The following is a 21,850-nucleotide window of genomic DNA, read 5'->3' on the forward strand; positions in this document are numbered from 1 at the left end:
AATCTTCTTTAAAAAGTGAAAAAGATCTTCCTGACCCCAAAATATGTTTTCATTTATTGATTCAAGCTTCAGGCCCCTTTCGCTCTACACACACACACACACACACACACACACACACGGTGCTATTTAGACCAAAAAGCAAAATGACGATAAAAAGGTATGCTCTTCTATCCGCCTCTCTTACTTCGTTCAACGCTTTTTAGCGTTGTTAATATTTGTGTCGGAAATCACTTCTCGCTGAAGGACTTAGCTCTAAGGGCTCTAAACGTACAGAGCTGGTCAGCTCTCTTGCAACCTGCTTTTCTTTTTATATTGCAGGGAGGAGGACTCGTGAAGCCTTGTCCTCTCCTGATGCATTTTCTTCTCTCATGTGTATATGTGTGTATCTTTTATCATTTGAACCTGCTGCTATAACGCATCTACATGAATCGCTCTCTTAACTAAACTCTCTTTAGTCACTGTATGTAACAGTACAGATCTTCAACTTTAGTTTTCGTAGCTTTTCATTATCGGTTGAACTGTTTGTTTAGTCATACTCTGCATGCTTCAAGGTTATCTCACCGTTTAAATGGGTTTTGTTTCCAAAGTATTTCTATTCTAAATTATGATAATTCAGCGTGTTTAAACAGACTGAGAACAGTAATGAGTATCTCTGATAGAGAGATATTAATGTCAACCGCGGAATTATTATTAACATTGTGACGAGTCGGCTGCCCCTTCCTCTTTATTGTCACCATCACCCCGTCAGCTCCTTATTCACGCCTCACCTGCCAGGCTCTCCCGACGGAGTGGGTGTGAACGAGAGGAGGGGCGTGTATCGCCAGGTCTGGCGGCGTAGATTTCCAGGCACAATTTGGAAGGATTTAGCCTTGTCACCGCTCGGCCAAGTAAATGCCCTGCGCTCCTCGAGACCGGTTCTTCCCCGTGCAGCGCTGGGTGTCCTCGTGGGTCCAGGAAGGGTGCGTGGAAGGAGCTCGTCCCGCCGCTTAGACAAGCGCTCGTGGGACCCGCACAGTCCAGGCGATTTATCAGACCTGACACGTTGACGGGCCAGGATGCTTGTCGCTAAACTTAAACTTGGACGACCGAGGAGCGGCCGGGGCGGAGATGCCGCGAAGGAAGCCGCCGCGCCTCTAACAGGAGAGGAGCGCGCATGACCACTGACTCCGCCTCCTTACCTGACCCTGCCTCGGAACACTACCTGACCTTCCACAATCCCAGAAGCACAACGAGGGCACCAAAGCCCCTTTTATTGGACACTTTTCCCTTGGACACTCGGATTGGTACCATTTTTGTTAATAAAAAGCCTCTCCGAGGCCCGACGCCACGCCCACTGTGTCTGTCGCTGGCTCCTCACACAGTGGTGGAGAATGCGGCAAAGGCGGAGCTTAGACGGCACAGTTGGGCTTACATCTGATGACGCCATCCTCTGCTGGTACCCATGCCGGACGGAGGAACAACGGAGACTCCGCCTCCCAGCCACCAGGAAGGTAAGTGACGCTGCGTTTACCGTCATTTACCCGTGGCTGGTTGATATGCTCGACTCACCCTGCTTCGTTCCGCAAGTAGAGGAGCGTCTCGGAGAGTGAACTCTCGCCCCGGGCCCAATTCGACGCTGGAGCCTGGAAGGAGAAGGTAGCACTTTACATGCAATCGACGGGGCTGACGCTGGGGAGGAATGTGACGGGCCGGCTGTTCTCCTTCTTTATTAACACTATCACTGCTCCTGCACGCCACTGCTCGGAGTGGTGTAGTTCTCGAGAGGAGGGCAGATCGGCCAGACTCATGGCGCAGACCGAGGCACTCCGGAGCTGGGATTAGTTGAACAGCGCCGCCGCTAACGTGCCTCTGCGCCTCTCGGAGATCGTTCTGCATGCATCGCCAGGTGTCCAGGAAGGGCGCGCAAGGGTTCGATTGCTGCTGTCGTGGGACTGGCATAGCTATTTGATTTACTGGATCGATTGCGTTGACGGAATAGATGTCGAAACATCCTCAACGATCGGAGTAGCGACGAGATGTCAGCGAAGAGCCGCCGCCGCCAAGCCAACAGGAGCAGGGAGCGCATCGGCCGATCGCTTCCCGCCTGGGATTACTCCGATTCTTCCACAATCTCAGAAGTTAATAACGAGGCACCAGCTTCCCTTTATTTGGATTATCTCTTTCTCTGGACACTTTGTTTGCATTATTTTGCCAATAAAAGCCTTCAGGTCGAGGCCACGCTTCACTGTGTTCGTCGCTACTCGCCACAGTGGTGGAGACGCACGCGCGAGCTTAGACGCTGCGACATTCGATGACGTTGTCTCTCTTCTCGCTGGTACTGCCAAAATGATCGAACGAGACTTTTCCTTGCTTCAGGAAGGCAGTGACGCCATGTTATCATCATTTACCCGGTGATGCCGAGCATGTCGCATTAATTCCTCGTTTGTCCGGCGCGAGAGGGGGAGCGTTCCGGAGAAGGAATTCGAAACCGCCATCGATCGCTGGAGCTCGGCTGAGAGTTGCAAGCGGCGACGCTGCCCGGTTGACGCTGGGGGAGGGACGTGATCGGCGGCTGCCCCTCCTTCTTCATATCATCACCTGTCTCCTTATTCGCTTCCTTCAGGCCCCACGGAGCGGCGGCACCGGAGGAGGGGCGCAGACGCCAGGTCTGGCAGCGCAGACTATGCTATCACCCAGCTGGGACGAGCCTCGTCACCGCCGCCAGCAACGCCTTTCCGCGCCGCTCGAGATCGTCTCGGCAGATGCATCGCTGGTGTTCGCAGTCCAGGAGGCGCGCCGGCCCGCCGCCAGATAGCTGCCGCCGCGACCGCAGGCACCAGGCGACGACGCGCCGACAGCGACCTGCCAGATGTCGGCAGTCAGCAATCCTGCTCCGGGACGCATCGAGCAGCGCCGCCTCAACAGGAGAGGTGAAGCGGGATTCCGCCCCTTACCTGGATTCGTTTCGATTCGACCTTTCATTGTCTCAGAGCACAACGAAGCTCAGTTTTATTGGGACACTTTTTCTCTGATTACTTTATTTTGTACTATTTTTGTTAATAAAAATAGTGCATAAAATAAAGTGTCCAAGGAAAAAGTGTCCAAATAAAAGGGAAACTGGTGCCTCAAGTAGCTTCTCTGGGATTGTGGGGTCAGAAAATTCCAGGGGCAGGGTCCAGTAAGGGGCGGAGTCCGGTGGTCGTGAGACGCGCCTCCCCTCCTGTTCGGGGCGCGAGGGGCGGCGGTTTTCCGCGCATCTCCACGCTTCTTTCCTCCGGTCGTCAGGAGATTTAGGATTTAACGGCCCGGCATCCTGGCCCGCCAGCCGTATCCGGTGCAGCTCGCCAGCTTGACTGTACGGGTCCACGACGCCGCTTGTTCAGCGCGGACGAGCTCTTCACGCGCACCTTCCTTGGAATCACGCGAGGGATAACGGTAGCCGTGCGGTGCACGTGGGGAAGAGACCGGTCTCCCAGGAGAGGCGCCGCAGATGAACGCGGCGGTGACAAGGCTAAATCCCCAGGTGTGCTCACACGCCGCCAGACCTGGCCGATACCACGCTCCTTCGAACACACCCACTCCCGCTGGGAGCTCTGTGAAGGGCGGCGACAAAGCGACGGGTGATGGTGGATAACAAAGAGGAGGGGCAGCCGACTTCATTCACATTCTCCTGCCGCCAACCCCACAGGCGGTCGCCGCCCACGCAGGAGTGCTACCTCCTCAACCAGGTCTCCAGCGGTCGGAGTGGGCGGGGCAGGACTTTCCCCGGCAACTCCCCGGGACCGGGACAGAGAAACCGGGAATTAGTCGACATGCTCAACCAGCCACCGGTAAATGACAGAACGCAAGCGCCACTTACTCCTTCCTGGTGGCTGGGAGCGAGTCTCCGTTGTTCCTCCGTCCCTGCATGGGTACTAGCGAGGGGATGACGCCATCAGATGTCGCCCAACTGTGCCGTTCTTTCCAGCTCCGCCTGCCCGCATTCTCTTCCACCATCAGGACGGAGGAGCCAACGACAGACACAGTGGGCGTAAGGCTGTGGCCTCGGAGGCTTTTATTAACAAAAAGAAAAGGTGCTGGAAGTGTCCAAGGGGGAAAGTGTCCAAAGCAAAGGGGGAAATTCAGCCTTAAGTGAAGCTGGGATTGTGAAGGTCAGGTAGGTTCTAGGGGGCAGGGTCCAGGTAAGGGGGCGAGTCCGCGGTCGACGCGCTCCCTCTCCTGTTCGGGCGCGAGGCGCGGCTTCTTCCGCTGCATCTCCGCGCTTTCCTCCGCTGGGTCGCCAGAGATTTAGGATTTAATACCGCATCCTGGGTCTGGCCAGCCGATCCGGGGTGCAGTCGCCTGGACTGTACGGGTCCCACGACGCGCTTGTCTAGCGGGGCGGGATCTGCTCCTTTCAATGCGCACCTCTTCCTGGGACCCACGACACCATGCGTATGCACGGGGAAGAGGACCGGTCTCCCGGGGAGGAGGCGCGCGCAGGGCATTTAACGCAAGCGGCGTGACAAGGCTAACTTCTTCAGGTGTGCCTTTCGCCACACGCCGCCAGACCTGGCCGATACCACGCTTCTCGACAACTCACTCCCGCCGGAGCCTCTGGTGAAGGCGCGAAGGTGCTGACGGGGTGATGGTGACAATAAAGAGAGGCAGCGACCTGTCACAATATTAACATTTATTTACACGCGAAAAAGCTTATGCTTGTCATTGGGTGAACAATATATTAGTAAATTATTTAATGAATATTTTTTAATAGTAGTAATAAAAATCTATTTTTATAACAAGTTGGAAATTCAGAAATGCTCAATGGCATAGCATTATGGAAATAAAAAAAGCGCAAACCAAATCGCATTTATTTATGCAAACCAATAATCGCGGCGCTTGGTTTTATGTTTTGTTACATAATGCAATTTATTACTTAAAATGGATATTTTTTTAAGCATGGCCAAATGTATTGCAAATGTGATTATAATATCATTGATATGCCGAATAAACAGCATAAAACGTGTTATTAAATGCGTTTTTTAAAAGACAAAATAAATGTGCTTTTGAGCATAGCTCAAATAAATATCTAAATATGTTTCGAGGCACGGTGCATCCATAATATTTGACGACGTGGACGCGCTCTCGACGCGATCTAAAGCTTGGACTGGTGTATTAAAGCGTGCTATTTTCGTTCGCCTCTTGTCTGTCTGACACAACACTCGGCGTTTAGGACGACAGCAGCTGCTTGCGTGCATATTAGCAGCACTAAGGAAATTTGTTCAATTAATTATCTTAATAAATGAGGAGCTATTGGTGTTTGCCGCTAATAAACTCAGCAGGGCATGTGTCATCTGACATATTTAGAGAGCAATTACCTCTGAATCTGCATTGCAGAAGTAAATTTGGGGGGGGGTTTACGAAGCCAATGATAAATCAGAATAGATCTGTATAAATATAGCTGCAGACAGCACTGGAGCGCTGATTTATTTCATGAGATTTTTGTTTTCGTGACTTTCCCCAAGGACCGTCGAAGATGTGAGGGGTTTTAGGTGCTGTCACAAAAGAACAAATTTGGCAAAGAGCTATCAGATTTTATGTGAAAGTGTAGATGTTAAAATGACACATTCGTCCTCCCGAGTTGTGTGTTTTGATGGAATATTCAGGTTCGTGCATCTCGAGCTGCGCTTTGCAGCGCTGCAGCTGTCGGGGCGTTTGCATCTGTTCATTAGGCGGACGCTTTTATCCGAAGCGACTTGTTTTTGATTCACCCATCGGTTTGTAAAACGGCCAAAAGTCGCGTTTGCAAAAATGCACGCGCCTCTGCCTTTGGGGTGAAGGAAAATAAACCAAGGCCGTTGATTACCAGAGAAGACAAGTCGATTTTAAAGTGCATTTTAAACCGGAAAGCGCTCTCAAATGCATGCACGTATGTGAAGAAAAAAATTAATAAAAATGCCTTTTGACAGCACTTATATATACTTATATATATATATATATATATATATGCAAAAAAAAAATATATATATATATTGTGTATATATTATATATATATACACACACATTTATGCTGTCAGACGATTAATTGATATCAATTACATGCTATTTGGTAACAAATTTTTTTTATTAAATAATAAAATAAAAAATAAAATAAGAATATATATATATATATATATATATATATATATATATATATATATATATATATATATATATAAAAAAAAAAAAAAAATATATATATATATATATATATATATATATAAAGATAAATATAATTTATAGAAAGTATAAAGAAAATATAATTTCTTTTATAATTGAATGAATATATAAATACATTTTTGGTTGTTCAGATGGTGTTTTCTAGGCATTTTTTCAGCCAATAATGTGAACACCTTCATGAAATCCGTCAGTAATGCATAACTGATCAATTGTATACAATTCAAGTTGATTTGGACACAATGGCTAATGTATCTGCCTTGAACTGTAGCTTAACGCAGCGAGGAAGATTTTTTAAGTTCAGGCAATTCTGGACGAACTAAACCAAGCCCACAGACAGCACAGACCGAGAGAAGAACAGAGGCTGTTTTCTCCATGAATCGACAGCAGGCGGCCGTTGCTGTCGATACGGGCTGAACTTGCGCTGAACCTGGATCATTCCCTTTAAAAACAGCCTTGTCGCTTCAGCCGCTTTCATAGAGAGAGCCTGAGTTTTCTCCACGGCGCTTAACACGTGAAGACTATCGCTAAACGCAGCTTCAAGTCAGTCTCTTAAAACACGCCAGGGTTCGAACCCGGCCGCCGCCCCTAAAAGGTTTAAAAGTCACTTTACGCTTTAAAGGCACTCTTTATTCCGTCGATGAATGTCCCGTAAGAAACAAAGCCTTAGATCGCCTCCTGGAATCGCAGCTCCGTGGGTTGCGTGCGTGTGCAGTGAGATACGAATACCGAGTGTAATTGTGTGCAAGCGGTAATTGAATCTGGCAGTGTTTGCCAACTGTGTCCATTACAACAAAAAAAAAAAACAGCAACTGCTTCCCTTAAGGATGCTGTCAAAATCGGAGATCTCTTTTCGTCCTTTCTCTCAGACGGCAGCAGGATTAAACGGAAGAAAATCTTCTTCTAATCCTGTCATGAATGACACTTTTATGGATCCCAGCCAACCAACAAACCGCCTCGAGCGCATCAAGTCCGCAATCGGAGGTTTCTAAAAATAGAATTAAACAATCCGTAAATGACGATTCGTTTGATGCAAAAATATGAACTGAAGCGGAGATATTAAGCTCGCGTGGAAAGAGTGCGATAAGTGTTGTCCGTTTTGGTTCTGATCCGCCACAGGTTTTGTCCCTGACCTGAAAAAAAACCTGGACAGAAACCAAACGTAGCGCTGAAGCTTCTAGGATTCGGATGTAAATTATTGAAAAATACGCAGCGAGAGAATGAGAGAGAAAGACGGAGATAAACAGAACAAACGCAAATGTCGTAAAAAAATACTTGTAACGATGTTGTACAGCGAGATGATGCCGTCAGAGAGAGAGTTTATCCCTGAAACACCAAAAACCAGCCATTTTCCATCAAGTCTCCGCAGTCCTTGGCTTTTAGGATCATTTGAGATGCCAAAAGACTGGTCTTGAATGTAGACGGGTGTAGGCGGCTGCAAGCTCGGATGTCAAGAACCAGCTGTCAAGTCGGACAATTCTCACTTCCCATAGTGGAATATATACATACACACACACACACACATATATATATATATATATGTATGCAATCAAAAGCAGAGGTCCTTTAGGTTATTTCTTTTTTCTTTTTGAAGCAAATGCATTTCTCTCTATATTTTTAGTTACAATATACCGTGGTGAATTACGCTTAGCGCAGTGATCGCTGCAGCATTTGGCAATAAAACGCATCATGCATGTGCCCTGTGCATACGTTACAGCGCTGCACCGCAAAAACTCGTCACATTAATACGTGCAATAAAACTGGATTTCAGGAGAAGGAGAAGGTCAGGAGAGATCAACGGCGAGGTTAAGGCTGAGGAGAGTATGGGGTGTTTTGATGGAGAGGAGGAGGAGGAGGAGGATGAAGGAGCAATGGCCGCTCTGAATGCCTTTGCGTGATTGTTTTTTGTCCTCTGTGTGTCACTCTTCATCAGTTCATTCAGAGACAGACCTGTGTCTCGTCCTCCGTTCACCCAGACTCTCAAGCACTTTAGCCTGGATCTCAAAGGGAGAGTTTACTATAAAACGTAAGTTATGGATTGATAAGAAATATTATAAGAAAATCAAGAGAAATTGCAAATGTCTTGATACATGTAACATGAAAAAAAAAAATATATATATATATATATGAATGTAAATATATATATAAAATATATACATAAAAATATATATATATTATATATAAAATATATATATAAAATATTAAACTAATGCAAATCTAATAAACATTTTTTTTGTGAATGTTCTCAGATTTATTGCATTTATAGTACATTTTATAAATAAAATAATTGCAAACAAATGACAAATAACAAGTAAACATTACATTTTTAATAGAAAAACTGAAACATAAAACAAAAAAAAAAAAAAACACAATGATAAGGATAGTTGGAATTTAAAAAACTTAAAAGTAAAAAAACCTTAAATGTCTAGCAGTATGAAGGGTAATGTAAAGAAAATTTGTGCAATTTTCATGCAGTATATAATATATATATATATATATATATGGAATTGAAAAGAGGGGAAATCAAAACCTCAAATATTTTCAGCAATTATTTTTCAGTCTTCAAAATGTATATCAGCACATTTTCAAGAGCTTTTAAAGAGCGTGAAGGAGATGCTCTTTTTCCCCATTCTTTTTGTTTGCGCTGCCTAAAAGCAGCACTTGACTTTCATATTTTGAATATTTCACCGTCTGTTGTCCCAGACACGAAAAAGACGAATGGCGCTTTTAAAACACAGCCCTAAAAAGATTTGGAAAACATTCAAATAGACATCGCTTCCCGCACTTCAGCGGGACGGTGGAAGTCAAACATCCTCTCCATTAACCCTGCCTTACTGTATACCCGAGACCGCACGATAGAGCAAGATCAGCAGAGCTAAAGAGAGAAAGAAAAGAGCCAGGGTTTTTCTAGAAGCTCTCTCTCACTCTTTCACTAGACATTCATCAACATCTGATATATACAACGATGACACAACACGAAAAACACATCTATCACAGCTATTTTTAGCGTATTTTCACTAGTGGCTCTATGGTTACTACATCAAACTGACATTTACAGTAGATGCTTTTGAAAAGTCATGGATGCAATTTAAGACAATGGAAGCAGAAAATGGTTCGATGTTAAGTGGAAGAGTTCTACTTTTTTTTTTTTTTCTTGCATGAAAAAGTCTGACATTTCGTATTACGGGAAATAACACTTCTGCCAAAATCCGCCAAAGCTTTAAAGGAAAAGTTTAGCAAAAATAAAGAAAAATCTAAAAATGCATTTATCCACAGGTTATTCAAGATGTAGAGACATTTTTCTCATTGGAAGAGATATTGGGAAATTTAGCCTGAAATCGCTTTTTAACCAGTGGAGTTAATGGGTGCCGTCAGAATTTTGCTTCCAGCCAAAGCACGTCCATATTATTGTTTCATTCAGTGAATATTTCATCTGAATCAGGAGGGATGCGTGCAGAAATCGAACACCATTTAGAGGTGATCGCTACTGATGCTTCAACGTTGAAACGCTTTAATTATGCTTTTTTATAAATACAAATACTTGCAAAAGTGTTAACTGATGGACTGGAGCGTGGCTGACTTGTGATGTATTTATCAGTTGTACTGACGGCACCCATTCACTGCTCGGGATCCACTGCTGAGCAAGAGATGTAATGCATCTCTCCAAGAAACAAAATCCTCTACATCTCGGATGTTATTTTGGGGTGAACTATTACTTTAAGAAAACATTGCGCCTAAATAAATCGATAGCCCAGCAGACAAACATGCTTTAAATGTACATTCACACGAGATCTATAAAGCCCGAACCACTTCTAGCCTTATTTGCGCGTCATAAGGTCTCTCGCATTTTTTTTTATATTTCATTTTGAAGTGGAAAATTGCAAATGCTGTACAAAGGATAACATGAAAAGGTCAGACTGCATTTTCCATATGACCCAGAATTGTGATTAAAATGATTCTAGCCTTGGAACCCCCCCCCACCGTGCCCTCAGTGTTATTACATAAATAATGGCTATGTTATTTACGTGACCCGAGGACCTCCACGGTGCCCCGGGAGTCATAAACCAATGGGTGTTTGACTGCTAAGCTGCTTAAAGGGAAGTTGGAATGGTTCACTTTATGCAGCTGACGGGGTCTGAGCCGGAGCTGGTGCCATGGAGAATTAGTGTATATGGAGCTGTCACTGTATATGGAGGATATTTTATTTCAGAGTTGTATCATCATCTTTGCTCTGTCAAAGGCCCTGGAGCACAGCAGCAGAGGTCTGTTTGTTGCATTAGCCAGAGATGCATTGTATGGCTCAAAATGATAAATTTTCTTTCATGCCAAAAATCACTAGGATGTTAAGCGTTTCGTGAGGATATTTTGCACATTTCCTATCATAAGTATATCAAAACTTAAAGGAATAGTTCACCCAAAAATGAAAAGTTTGGCACACTTTGCTCACCCCGAAGACATCCCTAAGTCTATGTGACTTTCTTTCTTTCTGAGTTTTTGTAAAAATGTATCCTGGCTCTTCCGAGCTTGATAGTGCTGGTGGATAGCGGCCATTATTTTGAAGCTCTGTAAATAATAACGAAAATAGTGGCTGCTATGCACCAGCATTACCAACCAAAATGTAAAATAAACTCGGACTGTGTTCGTGATACACCTAGGATGGCTTGGGGGGTAAATAAAATGTGCTGTAATTAAAATTTTTTGGGTGAACTATTCCCTTAATTTTTTTATTAGTAATATGCAAAATATTTGATTTTTCCAATATTTCGATTTTTTTTTTTTGCACCTTCGAATTACAGATTTTTAAATCGCTGTATCTTTGCCAGATCGCCTATCCTGCCAAACCACATATCAATGGAAAACGGATTTATTCCGTTTTCAGATGATGTATGAATCTCTATTTAATAAGAATGTACCATATGACTGCTTTTGTGGTCCAGGCTCACATATATCATAAAAATGTGAACGATAGCTACTGGACATAAGTGGACATACGTGTTAAAAAAATCATATCATGTCAGTTTGATCTGTGTTTAGGCCTCAGAAAGTGTTTACATATTTGTTGCATAGAAAATACACATAACATTGTAAAAGCAAATGCACAGGGTCATTTTCCTTTTTTTGATTTTCTGCATAACCAAACTCCAAGGATAATGCTATAATAATTTCAGATATGAAAATGTTGTAAGCTGAAACTAATTTCAACTTAAGCTTTCACTAAAAAAGTCCATTATTATGCATTGTTATGAACAATGGTGAATATTAGAAAATATCTGACTGCTGAATGCCGCAACTGACCAACAAGAATAGAGCTGTGTAATAAACTAAAAATATTCCACTTCTGGAGAAGAAGATAATGCTGATTCAGAAACCGCTCTTATTCACTGAGTTCATTTAGTGAAGGACTCGTTAATTCAGCATGTTGGCTTTTTGAATGAAAAAGAGTAATATATTACTGAATCAGATTACATTAATTACACTGAAAAGACTTGTTTGAATGAAAAGAACTGAATCGGAGTTCACAGGAACAAACGAAGTCTTCTGAAACGATTCAAAAACATACAGTTCAAACCAAAAAGATCGGATTCATAAGAGTTACTTGTTAATTAATTATTGTAGATTCTAAAAAGCTAAATGCTTTAAGCATCAATATACTGTAGATATTTCAGGGAGATCTCATCATTGTGGCAGATAACAAAAACTATATTCGAAGAGAGTATGCCGTGAGTTCAGTGTGACCTACATTTGGCAACATGGTACTTTTTAATATCACTCAGAAGCCACTTAGGACCAAAGTGTCAGCCAGATGAATATATGTGCACCTTCATCTCTTGATATACCCAGTTTTATACATGGTCTTCTACTAACTCTTTACAGACATTCTGAACTCACAACAAGCCCAGCACTGAGATTAAACTGAGATCTTTATGGAAAGCATGTTCTTGTATAAGTGTCTCCCGGGGGCAGGGGTCACGGCAATGAGAATCCTTCATCAAACCACCGAGAGCTGTAATCTTCTTCTCTTTAAACGTGCTTCTTTAACCACGACAGATGCAATGGCGGCATCAAGGTCAATTTCCTCAGTGGCAGAAGTGGCGATAACATAATTGATCTCTTTTTGGTTCATGCATTTTTCGCGAATCCACCGTTTCTGCTCATCAACTCGGCTCAAGTGGGTGCTGATTGGCGCAGACAAGAACTGCTCAGACAAACGCAATTTGTGCCACCCTCTCATCGCTCTGTAGTGTGCCCCTGATGTGAACTTAATTTCTTTAAAACGCTCAATGTCTCGCATCAATCTGATTTGCCTCTCAATCATCTTGTGGAGTACCGCCTATGGTCTTATTGAGCAGAATTGGGGAAAAAAAACAAGCTTGAGGCGAGTTAATGCATCTGCAGTACATAATGGTTTTGGTACAGAACTTGCGTGACTTATAAAGGTTCTTTATTGGCATCTGTTTAATATCTGTGGATCTGTCCTTTGATCTTAATTGTTAGAGTAAAAAATTGGCATTGTTTACTCAACTTGGTGTTGTTTCAGACCAGTGGAAACAAAAAAAAAACGATGTTGAGAATGGGTATAAATCGAATTTTCAGTTGTTAGTCAATGAAAATCTTTTCCTTTGACCCGTGAAATTTCATTAGCACGATGTAGGCATTTCTATTTGGTGCATCGCATTCAGCGACAAGACTCGCATGAATCATTGATGTCAAACCTTGTGTGACATGTTTGGGCGTGCCGTATTGAATATACATGCAAACAGAGTGAGGTTAAAGAGCTGTGGTGAAGAATAAGATTACCAATGAATTCATTTCAATTTAAATGTAAATGCAGAAGAACTGGGATGTAGAACACAAGAATGGACTATGATTTTAGGGCGTTAAACATCAGATTTTGAGTTTGGAGGAAAGAATATCATACAGGTTTGGAATGATCAGTGTTAGTTACGTTGATTTATTATTATAGCTAATATTATGAATTAAGTTTTATTTTTAGCTTTTTTTGTGCTTTTGTCTTTTCTATTAGTTCCATCTTGTAATATTTTTTATGTATTTGATTCTGAATTAAATGTTTTGACTTATTTCACTTAGTCATTTTAGTACTTAAACTTATTTTGGTTAGTCACAAAGCAAATTTGCATCTAATATTTTTTTAGCTTTATTTCAGTTACACTCTCAAAAAAGGTGCTCCACAGTGCCATAAAAGGACCTTTTCGCTCTAAATGGTTCCGTAAAGAACGTCTCGGTTACGTATAAACCTCGTTCCCGAAGAAGGGAACGAGACGTCACGCCGGATGACCGACGAATTGGGATCTCGCCGAGAGACCAATCTACTTCGAGTGTATCTAAACAAGCCAATTGAAGATTGGCATGCGCTTAATCGCATCCAGCTGCCGCTGATCACAGCGCGCGTATAAATAAGCAGCGGTGCAGCGCATATTCAGGTTTTCGCTGAGGAGCCGAGCTAGTGACCCGCCCTTCAGCAGAGGTGCAGCACCGCGGGCGACGGACGTGACGCCTCCGCTCCCTTCTTCAGGGAACGAGGGTTACATACGTAAATCGAGACGCCCCTTTCAGTCGGTCACTCCGAGTCACGCCGGATGACCGACTTAATTGGGATCCCTACCAAAACGCCATGGACGCTGCCTCTTCCAGTGTCCTGTGGGAGCCCACAAGCCCTCAGTCTATCGGCGAGGCCGGGCTCAACCACAAGAAGCCAGCTACTTTTGTAACACTACCCATTCGTAAGACTGAACATTGGGAAACGCCCCACGCTCTAGTGAACAGGACGTGCGGAAGTCCAGCCTTCCCGTAGGAGGTCTCGGAACGAATACGCATATGGACAGTATTTCAGTTTGCATATGGAAAATTGGAGGTGATTGAACCTTTCTTAGACGGGCAGAAGGTCTGCCGGGAAACACGGGCTCTAAGGCTATGCCGTGGAAATACACACATAAAGTCCTCTTGGGGTACTTTACATGGCTCCCAGCCCTCACCGGTTCTCACGGATTCATCGAGAGGGCCTGGCGCCAGATGCTCCGCAACATCTGGCTGCCGAGGGGAATGGAGGAGCTCGACAGGGTCTACTGTATGGACGCCTGGAGCGGTTAACAAGCCGACCCAAACCGGGCCTCTCAGTGCTTCTACCAGTTTGAGGTGAGAACACAGGAGGATACCGGTTCCACACGTAGGCTATAGAATCTAGCAATCGTGTTGGGGGTCGCCCAGCCCGCAGCTCTCACAATCTGTCAGCGAGGTGCCACGAGCCACCGCCCAGGACGATGCAACACTTGCTGAGTGTGCCCGCAACCTGAAGGGGGCAGGGCATACCCTGTGCTTGGTACGCTAGGTAATGGCGCCCACTATCCAGTGAGCCATCCTCTGCTTGGAGGCGGCACTCCCTTCTGCCGGCCTCTGTGACAAACGAGCTGGACTGAGGTCCTGAAGCTTTGTGTCCGGTCAACGTAGCATCGGAGTGCTCGGACGGGACAAGCAACGCCAGGGCTGGGTCTGCTCCTCCAGGGGCAGCGCTGAAGGTTCACCACCTGGTCTCTGAAGGGGGTAGTGGGAACCTTGGGCACGTAGTCGGGCCGTGGCCTCAGTGGTACCTGGGAATCCATGAGCCCAAACTGTAGGCACGAATCGCCGACCGAAAAAGCCTGCAGGTCCCCTACCCTCTTGATGGAGGCCAATGCGAGCAGGAGCAATGTCTTCATAGATAAAAGAACTTTAGCACAACTGCTGGCAAGGGTTCAACGGAGCCTACTGCAGTGCTGTCAGCACTACAGACAGGTCCCAAGAGGGTACTGTTGGGAGCCGTGGAGGATTCAACCTCCTGGCTTCCTCAGAACCTGATAATCCGCCCATGCTTACCCACAGACCTCCCATCTATGAGGTCATGATTTGCAGCGATTGCAGCCATGTAGACTTTAAGGGTGGAGGGAGACAGCCTTCGCCCCAACCCTTGCTGCAAGAAGATAAGCACGACTGATAGGGCAATTCGGGGTCTTCACCCTGAGAAGAACACCACTGACTCTAACAGGCTCTACTTCAAGGCATAGGCCTGTCTCGTGGACGGCACTCTAGCCGAAGAAATGGTGTCGACTACCTCTTGAGGTAGGTCACCTAGAGCCTCCGTGATCCCATCCAGGACCAGACATGGAGTTTCCAGAGGTCTGACGCTGGTGCCAAGGGGCCCCATCTCTGAGTCAGAAGATCCTTCCTCAGAGGGAACGGCCAAGGAGGGGCTGTCGCGAGGAGCACAAGTTCTGGGAACCAAGTCTTCACCAGTAGGGTGCTACTAGCAAGACCTGCTCCTAGTCCTCCCTGACCTTGCACAGTGTCTGTGCAAGAAGGCTCACTGGGGAAATACATACTTGCAAAGGCCCCGCAGCCAGCTGTGTGCCAGTGGGCAATGGGAAGTCTCTGGAGAGGCAAACAGGTCTACCTGAGTGGCTCGGAAACGCTCCCAATCAGCTGAACCGCCCGGGGATGGAGTCTTCATTCTCCGGTAGTGCAGCTCGCGACAGCTCGTCGGCTGCCTGGTTGCACACTCCTGGAATGTGAATGGCGAGAAGCGACCTCAGAACTTCCGACTCCATAGGAGGAGGAGGTGGTGGGCTAGTTGCATACATACGACAGGAGCGTAGACCACCTTGTTGGTTGATGTACGCAACGGTCAGTATGTTGTCTGTGCGGACTAGTACATGCTGGCCTCGAAGGCAGTTCTCGAGACTGCCTAGGGCGAGATGTACTGCCAGCAACTTTAGGCAGTTGATGTGCCATTGCAGTTGAGGGCCCGCCCAAACCCCTGACACTGCATGCCCGTTGTACGTGGCCCTCAGCCGGTGGTGGAGGCATCCGTGAAACCACAGCATACCTGGAGACCTTCTCCAGGCACCCGCCCGAAGGAACGAGAGGTCTGACCACGGGTGAAGGTTTGGCGGCAGGCCGGTGTTATTTGAACCCGTGAGTGCCACTTTGCCACGCCCACCTCGGGACTCGATCGTAGCCAATGTTGAAGCGGTCTCATATGGATTAGTCCCAGCGGCATCACTGTAGCGCGGCTGCTATATGCCCCAGGAGCCTCTGAAAATATTTCAGTGGGACCGCCATCCTGCTCTTGAACATATTGAAGCAGTTCAACACCGACTGGCACGCTCCTCTGTGAGGTGTGCCATCTGATCGATCGAATCCAGCTCCATCCCAAGAAAAGAGATCCTCTGCGTTGGACAGAGTTTGCTCTTCTCCTGGTTGACCTGAAACCCCAACTGGCTGAGGTGCTGTAGCACCAGATCCCTGTGTTCGCACAACTGAGCCCGGACTGAGCCAGTCATCCAGTTGGTTGAGAATGCGAACGCCTTACTCTCTCAGTGGAGCAAGGGCTGCTTCCGCGACTTGCATGAAGACGCGTGGCGACAGGGAGAGCCCGAAGGGTAGGACTTGTACTGATATGCTCGACCTTCGAACGCCAACCTCAAGAATGGCCTGTGGCATGGAAGAATCGACACATGAAAGTACGTGTCCTTCAGGTCGATCGCTGCAACCAATCCTGGGGACGGACGCACTGAATAGGCGCTTTCTGTGTCAACATCCTGAACGGGAGTGCTCGATTCAGGACTCACAGATCCAAGATTGGTCATAACCCACCGCCTTTCTTGGGCACTATGAAGTATGGGCTGTAAGCCCCGACCTCATATCGGCTGGAGGAAGCGGCTTTATCGTGCCTTCACTAGAAGGACAGCAATCTCCGCCCACAAGACAGGGGCACACGCATTGTTCACTGACATAGCGGATCCCTGAACTTGGGGGACGCCGGATGAACTGAATCATATAGCCGGGTCGGCGGGTTCGCAGGAGCCACCGGGATAGCCTGGGAAGATTCAACCAGGCATCCAGAGACCGAACTAGCGGCTCGAGCGGAACCACCGACGCAGCAGGCGATGGGGCAGCGAGGGGAGTGCAGGGACCCGCCCGGGCGCCTCGTGGCCGGGTCCGGCGGGGTCTGAGTGTGTGCAACTCTTACCTGCATCCCCGCAGAAGTGAGGCGGGTAGGCTGTTGGTTCGCCCTCCCAGTCTTCCCACTGCTGCATATTAGCCCAAGGAGAGCGTGAGTGGCGCGGAACTGGCCCGCTCAACTCCTCGCCTCCCTGGGGACCCAGAGACAGAGGAAACCGCCCTTGTCGAGGTTTTAGGTAGCGCAACATTCTCTGCCCGGCAGAGCAGCTCCCTCCATCCCTGGATCTGAGGGCCTCTTGCACCTGCGCTTTCCTCCAGGTTTGGCAGGAGCCTGGACAGGCTGGGTGGTTGCCCTGCTGCCAGCTCCACGGTGCTGCCTAGATGGGGCTGCTGCGTTGACTGCACGGGAGCGGTGGCGGCAGCAGGGGGCACCTCGGCGACGAGCTGGCTGAGGTGGGCCGTCGGGCGGCTGGGTGAAGGCAGCAGCTGCACGCCGAGGCAGGATGTTTCTTACCTCAGTCTGCTTCTGGGCAGCGGAGAACTGCTGGGCAAAGTTCTCCACTGCGTCGCCGAAGTGGCCGGTCTGGGACATGGGGCATTCAAGGAACGTGTCTTGTCTACCTCGCGCATGTCGACCAGACACAGCCACAGATGGCGCTTTCTGGACCACCGTGAGTGGCCATCGTGACAACCCAGAGACCGCGCAGACCTTCTGCCGCCGTGGCGCGAGGTCCATCACGATACAGAGTTCTTTCAGAACTTCCAGGTCATGACCACCCCTGTGCAGATCCTTCAGTGCCTTGGCCTGATGAACCTGCAACAACGCCAAAGCGTGTACTGCAGACGCAGCTTGTCCACAGGCCGCACAAGGCACTGCCGCTCAGAGCCGACGAGTACCTGCAGGCCCGGAGGGGAGCACAGGATCACCGCACTAAGCGGAAACGGCATTGGGACACAGCTGCATCCCAACTGACCGCTCCACTGGGGCGATCACCAGAACTCCCTGGCTGTGCCACTGTCAAGGGTGGTGAAGGAGGAGGAGCCACTGGGGCAGTTTCTGGCAGTGAAAGGTGCTTTCCACATCCCAGTAAGCTCCTCATGCACTTCCGGGAAGAAAGGTACCAGGGTGGGGCCCTGAGAACCAGCGCAAGCCACCCTTAAATACCAATCGCCCAGCCTCGAGGGCCCGGGAAGCAGTGGAGGTTTCCACTTGATCCCGATCACCTCGACGGCCTGGGCAAGCATAGCCACCATTTCTAGATCTGTATCCAGTACATTCAACGCCTGGTAGACGCAGAGCAACCGGATCTTCACTTCCAGAAATGTCTGGCTCACCTTCCGATGCAGCGATTGACTTCTGATCATCAGGGGGAGCCCAAGAGGGTACAGCTGATACCCCACGTGAGGGTCCAGACTGCCCCTTTGCAGCTCCACTGGTTGCAGAGTTTAAGCTTTGTGTCACAACGAAATGGAGCCCACCTGTCTGCAGCCAGAATGAGAACCAAGTCGAGCAAACACAAGCTCCGCCTCCTTTTTCAAGGCGACAGAGCCCGCCCATCACTCCGAGATGACCATCTCCCGCGAGGAAATGATTCATCCACAACCGCCACCTCAGCGCTAAGCCCAGGCACACGAGGCAACGATTGACCATCACCTAACACCAGGTAACAACCGCATCCAGAAACACACGGGTGTATCGTGAGTCTGAAGCAAGACCCACGCTGTCTTCCAAGACGCGTCGAGTTTGCCAGACGTAACGCCGTTTTTAAAAAGACGCACCCGCGAATGCTCTTTTTAGTGCTGCGCAACAGGGGATAGCCGCTTTGCACACAAACAGGGGTAGTGCAGCCTGATTGTGGCAATCCACTCGACGCAGGAAAAACGACTCCGCTGAAACGCCGTACTCTAACACTCGTGAGATCGCCTTTGAGCGGAACAGTCACGCCGCCCGGCGAAAAGCTGAATATGCGCTGCACCCGCTGTTTATTTATACACGCCGCTGTGATCAGCGGCAGCTGGATGCGATAGCGCATGCCAATCTTCAATTGGCTTGTTTAGATACACTCGAAGTAGATTGGTCTCTCGAAGCGAGATCCCAATTCGTCGGTCATCCGACGTGACTCGGAGTGACCGACTGAAAGGGAACCTTTAGCATCTGAAGAACCTTTCTGTTTTGTGTCGAAAGATGGTTCTTCAGTTCATAAAAACGCAAGAAAGAGATGGTTCTTTAAAGAACCTTTGACATATGGCTTTGCTGTGAAGAAACGTTCAATCACCTGGTAACACTTTATTTCTATAGTCCACTTTAGATATTCTACTAACAGTAAGTACCTTTGCAACTACATGTCAGCTAGCACTCATTCGAGTATTAGTAGTCTTCTAACAATATTTTGACTTTCCAACTTTCCAATTAACTCTAAACCTACCCTAACAGTCTACTCTGAGAGTTAGTAGACATAGAGTTGCAAATGAATGAGAATTAGTTATATTTAGACAAATGTCTATAGTGCACTATCAAAATAAAGTGTAACCAATCACCTTTATTTTCAACCTGGTCTCATAAAAATATGTACAGTTTTTATGCACCTTACTGCATGTTTCACGAATTTTCAAAGAGAAATGTCCACTGAGTGGTGCTACAACACGGGTTCGATATTTTTGTTTACGTTGATATAGATATGTCTGTCTCTATAGATATGGACTCTCTGTCGCTAAAAGTTAATGCTCTATCATGTTGGAAATATGCCCTACACCAAATCCAACCCTGAACGTTCCCGATAGTGTCAACAAATGCAAAACTGATATAAAAAATGCATTTCAACTTCCTTTTACACAGATCTGAACTGTTTTGTCGGACCGTAGTTACACAGGATTGAACCGAGCTCCTCGTCTCTCAAGAACATCTCTGTACTCCGTGATCTATGAACAAACCTACCGTCTATGAAAACACATAGATATGAAGCTGGAAACGTGTGACGCTGATGTTCAAAAGCATCAGCTTTCAAATATCCCAGCATATTAATATTGTTTTGAAGTCATAACATGATATTCTTCAAGTAAAAAGTGTTTTACTGCCTCTGGTCATCTCTTTTGGAAACTGAAGTGATATGTACTCGTTGGTCTCGTTTAAAAGTGCACGAAAGGTACGATTAAGCCATGAGACCAGGGTGGTTTATTTTTTATGTGTGTGGTTTTAGTTATAGATAAAGAGATGATGACAAGTTTTTGCAATTCATTCATCAATGCTAGAACTTCAGTTTCAATATTATTCATCTCATCGTGAAGTCTTATAGCTGTTTGTTTAATTGCAGGTATCTTGGCATCACCCGCCGTTGACCTACCCTGCTCGACAAAACGCCAGCTGATGGCGAAGATGATCTTTGGTGTGTGGCTCGTGTCCGCCTCCATCACCCTGCCGCCGTTCTGCGGCTGGGCGAAGAACGTGAACACGGCCGGCGTTTGTCTAATCAGCCAGGACTTCAGCTACACCATCTACTCCACCGCCGTGGCCTTCTACATCCCCATGATCGTCATGCTCTTCATGTACTACAAGATCTTCAAGGCCGCCAGAAAAAGCGGCGCCAAGCATCGCTTCACCGACTTCTCCCGTCGGGATCGTCTGGAGACCGTCGCCAGCGAGGCTCTCCGAATGCAAGGCCTAAAACCCCAACATACGCCTGGCGTAGCCGAGGAGTGCGCCGCTCTTTCTCGGCTGCTCAGCCGCGAGCGACAGAATATCTCCATCTTTAAGCGAGAGCAGAAAGCAGCTACGACGCTGGGCGTGATCGTCGGGGTTTTCGGTATTTGTTGGCTGCCGTTTTTCATTCTGTCAACAGCGAGACCATTTATATGCGGGGTCAAGTGTAGTTGCATACCAATATGGCTGGAGAGGACGCTGCTGTGGTTTGGATATGCCAACTCGCTAATGAACCCCTTCATATACGCTTTCTTCAACCGGGACCTGCGCTCCACGTACAGAGACCTGCTCCGCTGCAGGTACCGGAACATAAACCGCCGGCTGTCGGCTGTAGGTGTGCATGAAGCACTGAAGGTTTAAAAGCACACACTTCAGAAAGGACTGAATCACTGTCAGTGGAGGAAGACTTTGAAGCAGAACCGTGTGCACTGATACGCCCACTTATGGGATTTTTGCAGCGACGTGTGTGAACAAAAGATCGAATCAGAGCCATGTACTTATTCAGAACACTCATATTTCCATTGAGATGTTTGATCGCTAGTCATTTCGTTATTTGTAGCCTATACTGTATTACACCTGATTTCAGTGGGCTTTAAGATCTTCTACAATATTCAGTTGATTTTTGAGACATGCGAGTAAAGGTTTGACTCATTTGAAAATTATTATTATTATCATTATACACTACTTTTAAAAGTTTGTGGTCTTTTTTTTTTTTTTTTTTTAGGAAATTCATTTTTTTAGGAAATTCTAAAATCTAAAATCTTTATTATTTAAAAATAGATATGCTTTTGAATTTTTATTCATCAAAGAACACTAAAACAATAAATGCCACAGTTTCCTCAAAATATAAAAAAAAAAGCACAACTGTTTTCAACATTGATCATAATGGCTGCTGATAATTCAGCTTTGCAATCATTGAAAAAAGAGAAAATGTAAAATATACCAAAATATAGAACAGTTATTTTATATTCCACAATAATATAAAGTTTTTTCTGTATTTTTCACCAAATTACTACAGCCTTG

General features: G+C 46.6%; 1 protein-coding gene across 1 annotated transcript in view; it reads left to right on the plus strand.

The window, feature by feature from the left end:
* Positions 1 to 21,249, plus strand: part of LOC122345408 (5-hydroxytryptamine receptor 7-like) — a 36,998-nt gene extending 15,749 nt beyond the window's left edge. Inside the window, 3 exon segments of the mRNA XM_043239519.1 lie at positions 20,442 to 20,455; positions 20,458 to 20,484; positions 20,487 to 21,249. Of these exon segments, the coding sequence (XP_043095454.1) occupies positions 20,442 to 20,455; positions 20,458 to 20,484; positions 20,487 to 21,187 (742 nt within the window). The 3' untranslated portion in view covers positions 21,188 to 21,249.
* Positions 21,250 to 21,850: the final 601 nt, after the last annotated feature.

This window comes from Puntigrus tetrazona, chromosome 5 (genome assembly GCF_018831695.1).
Source record: "Puntigrus tetrazona isolate hp1 chromosome 5, ASM1883169v1, whole genome shotgun sequence".
Lineage (NCBI taxonomy): Eukaryota > Metazoa > Chordata > Actinopteri > Cypriniformes > Cyprinidae > Puntigrus > Puntigrus tetrazona.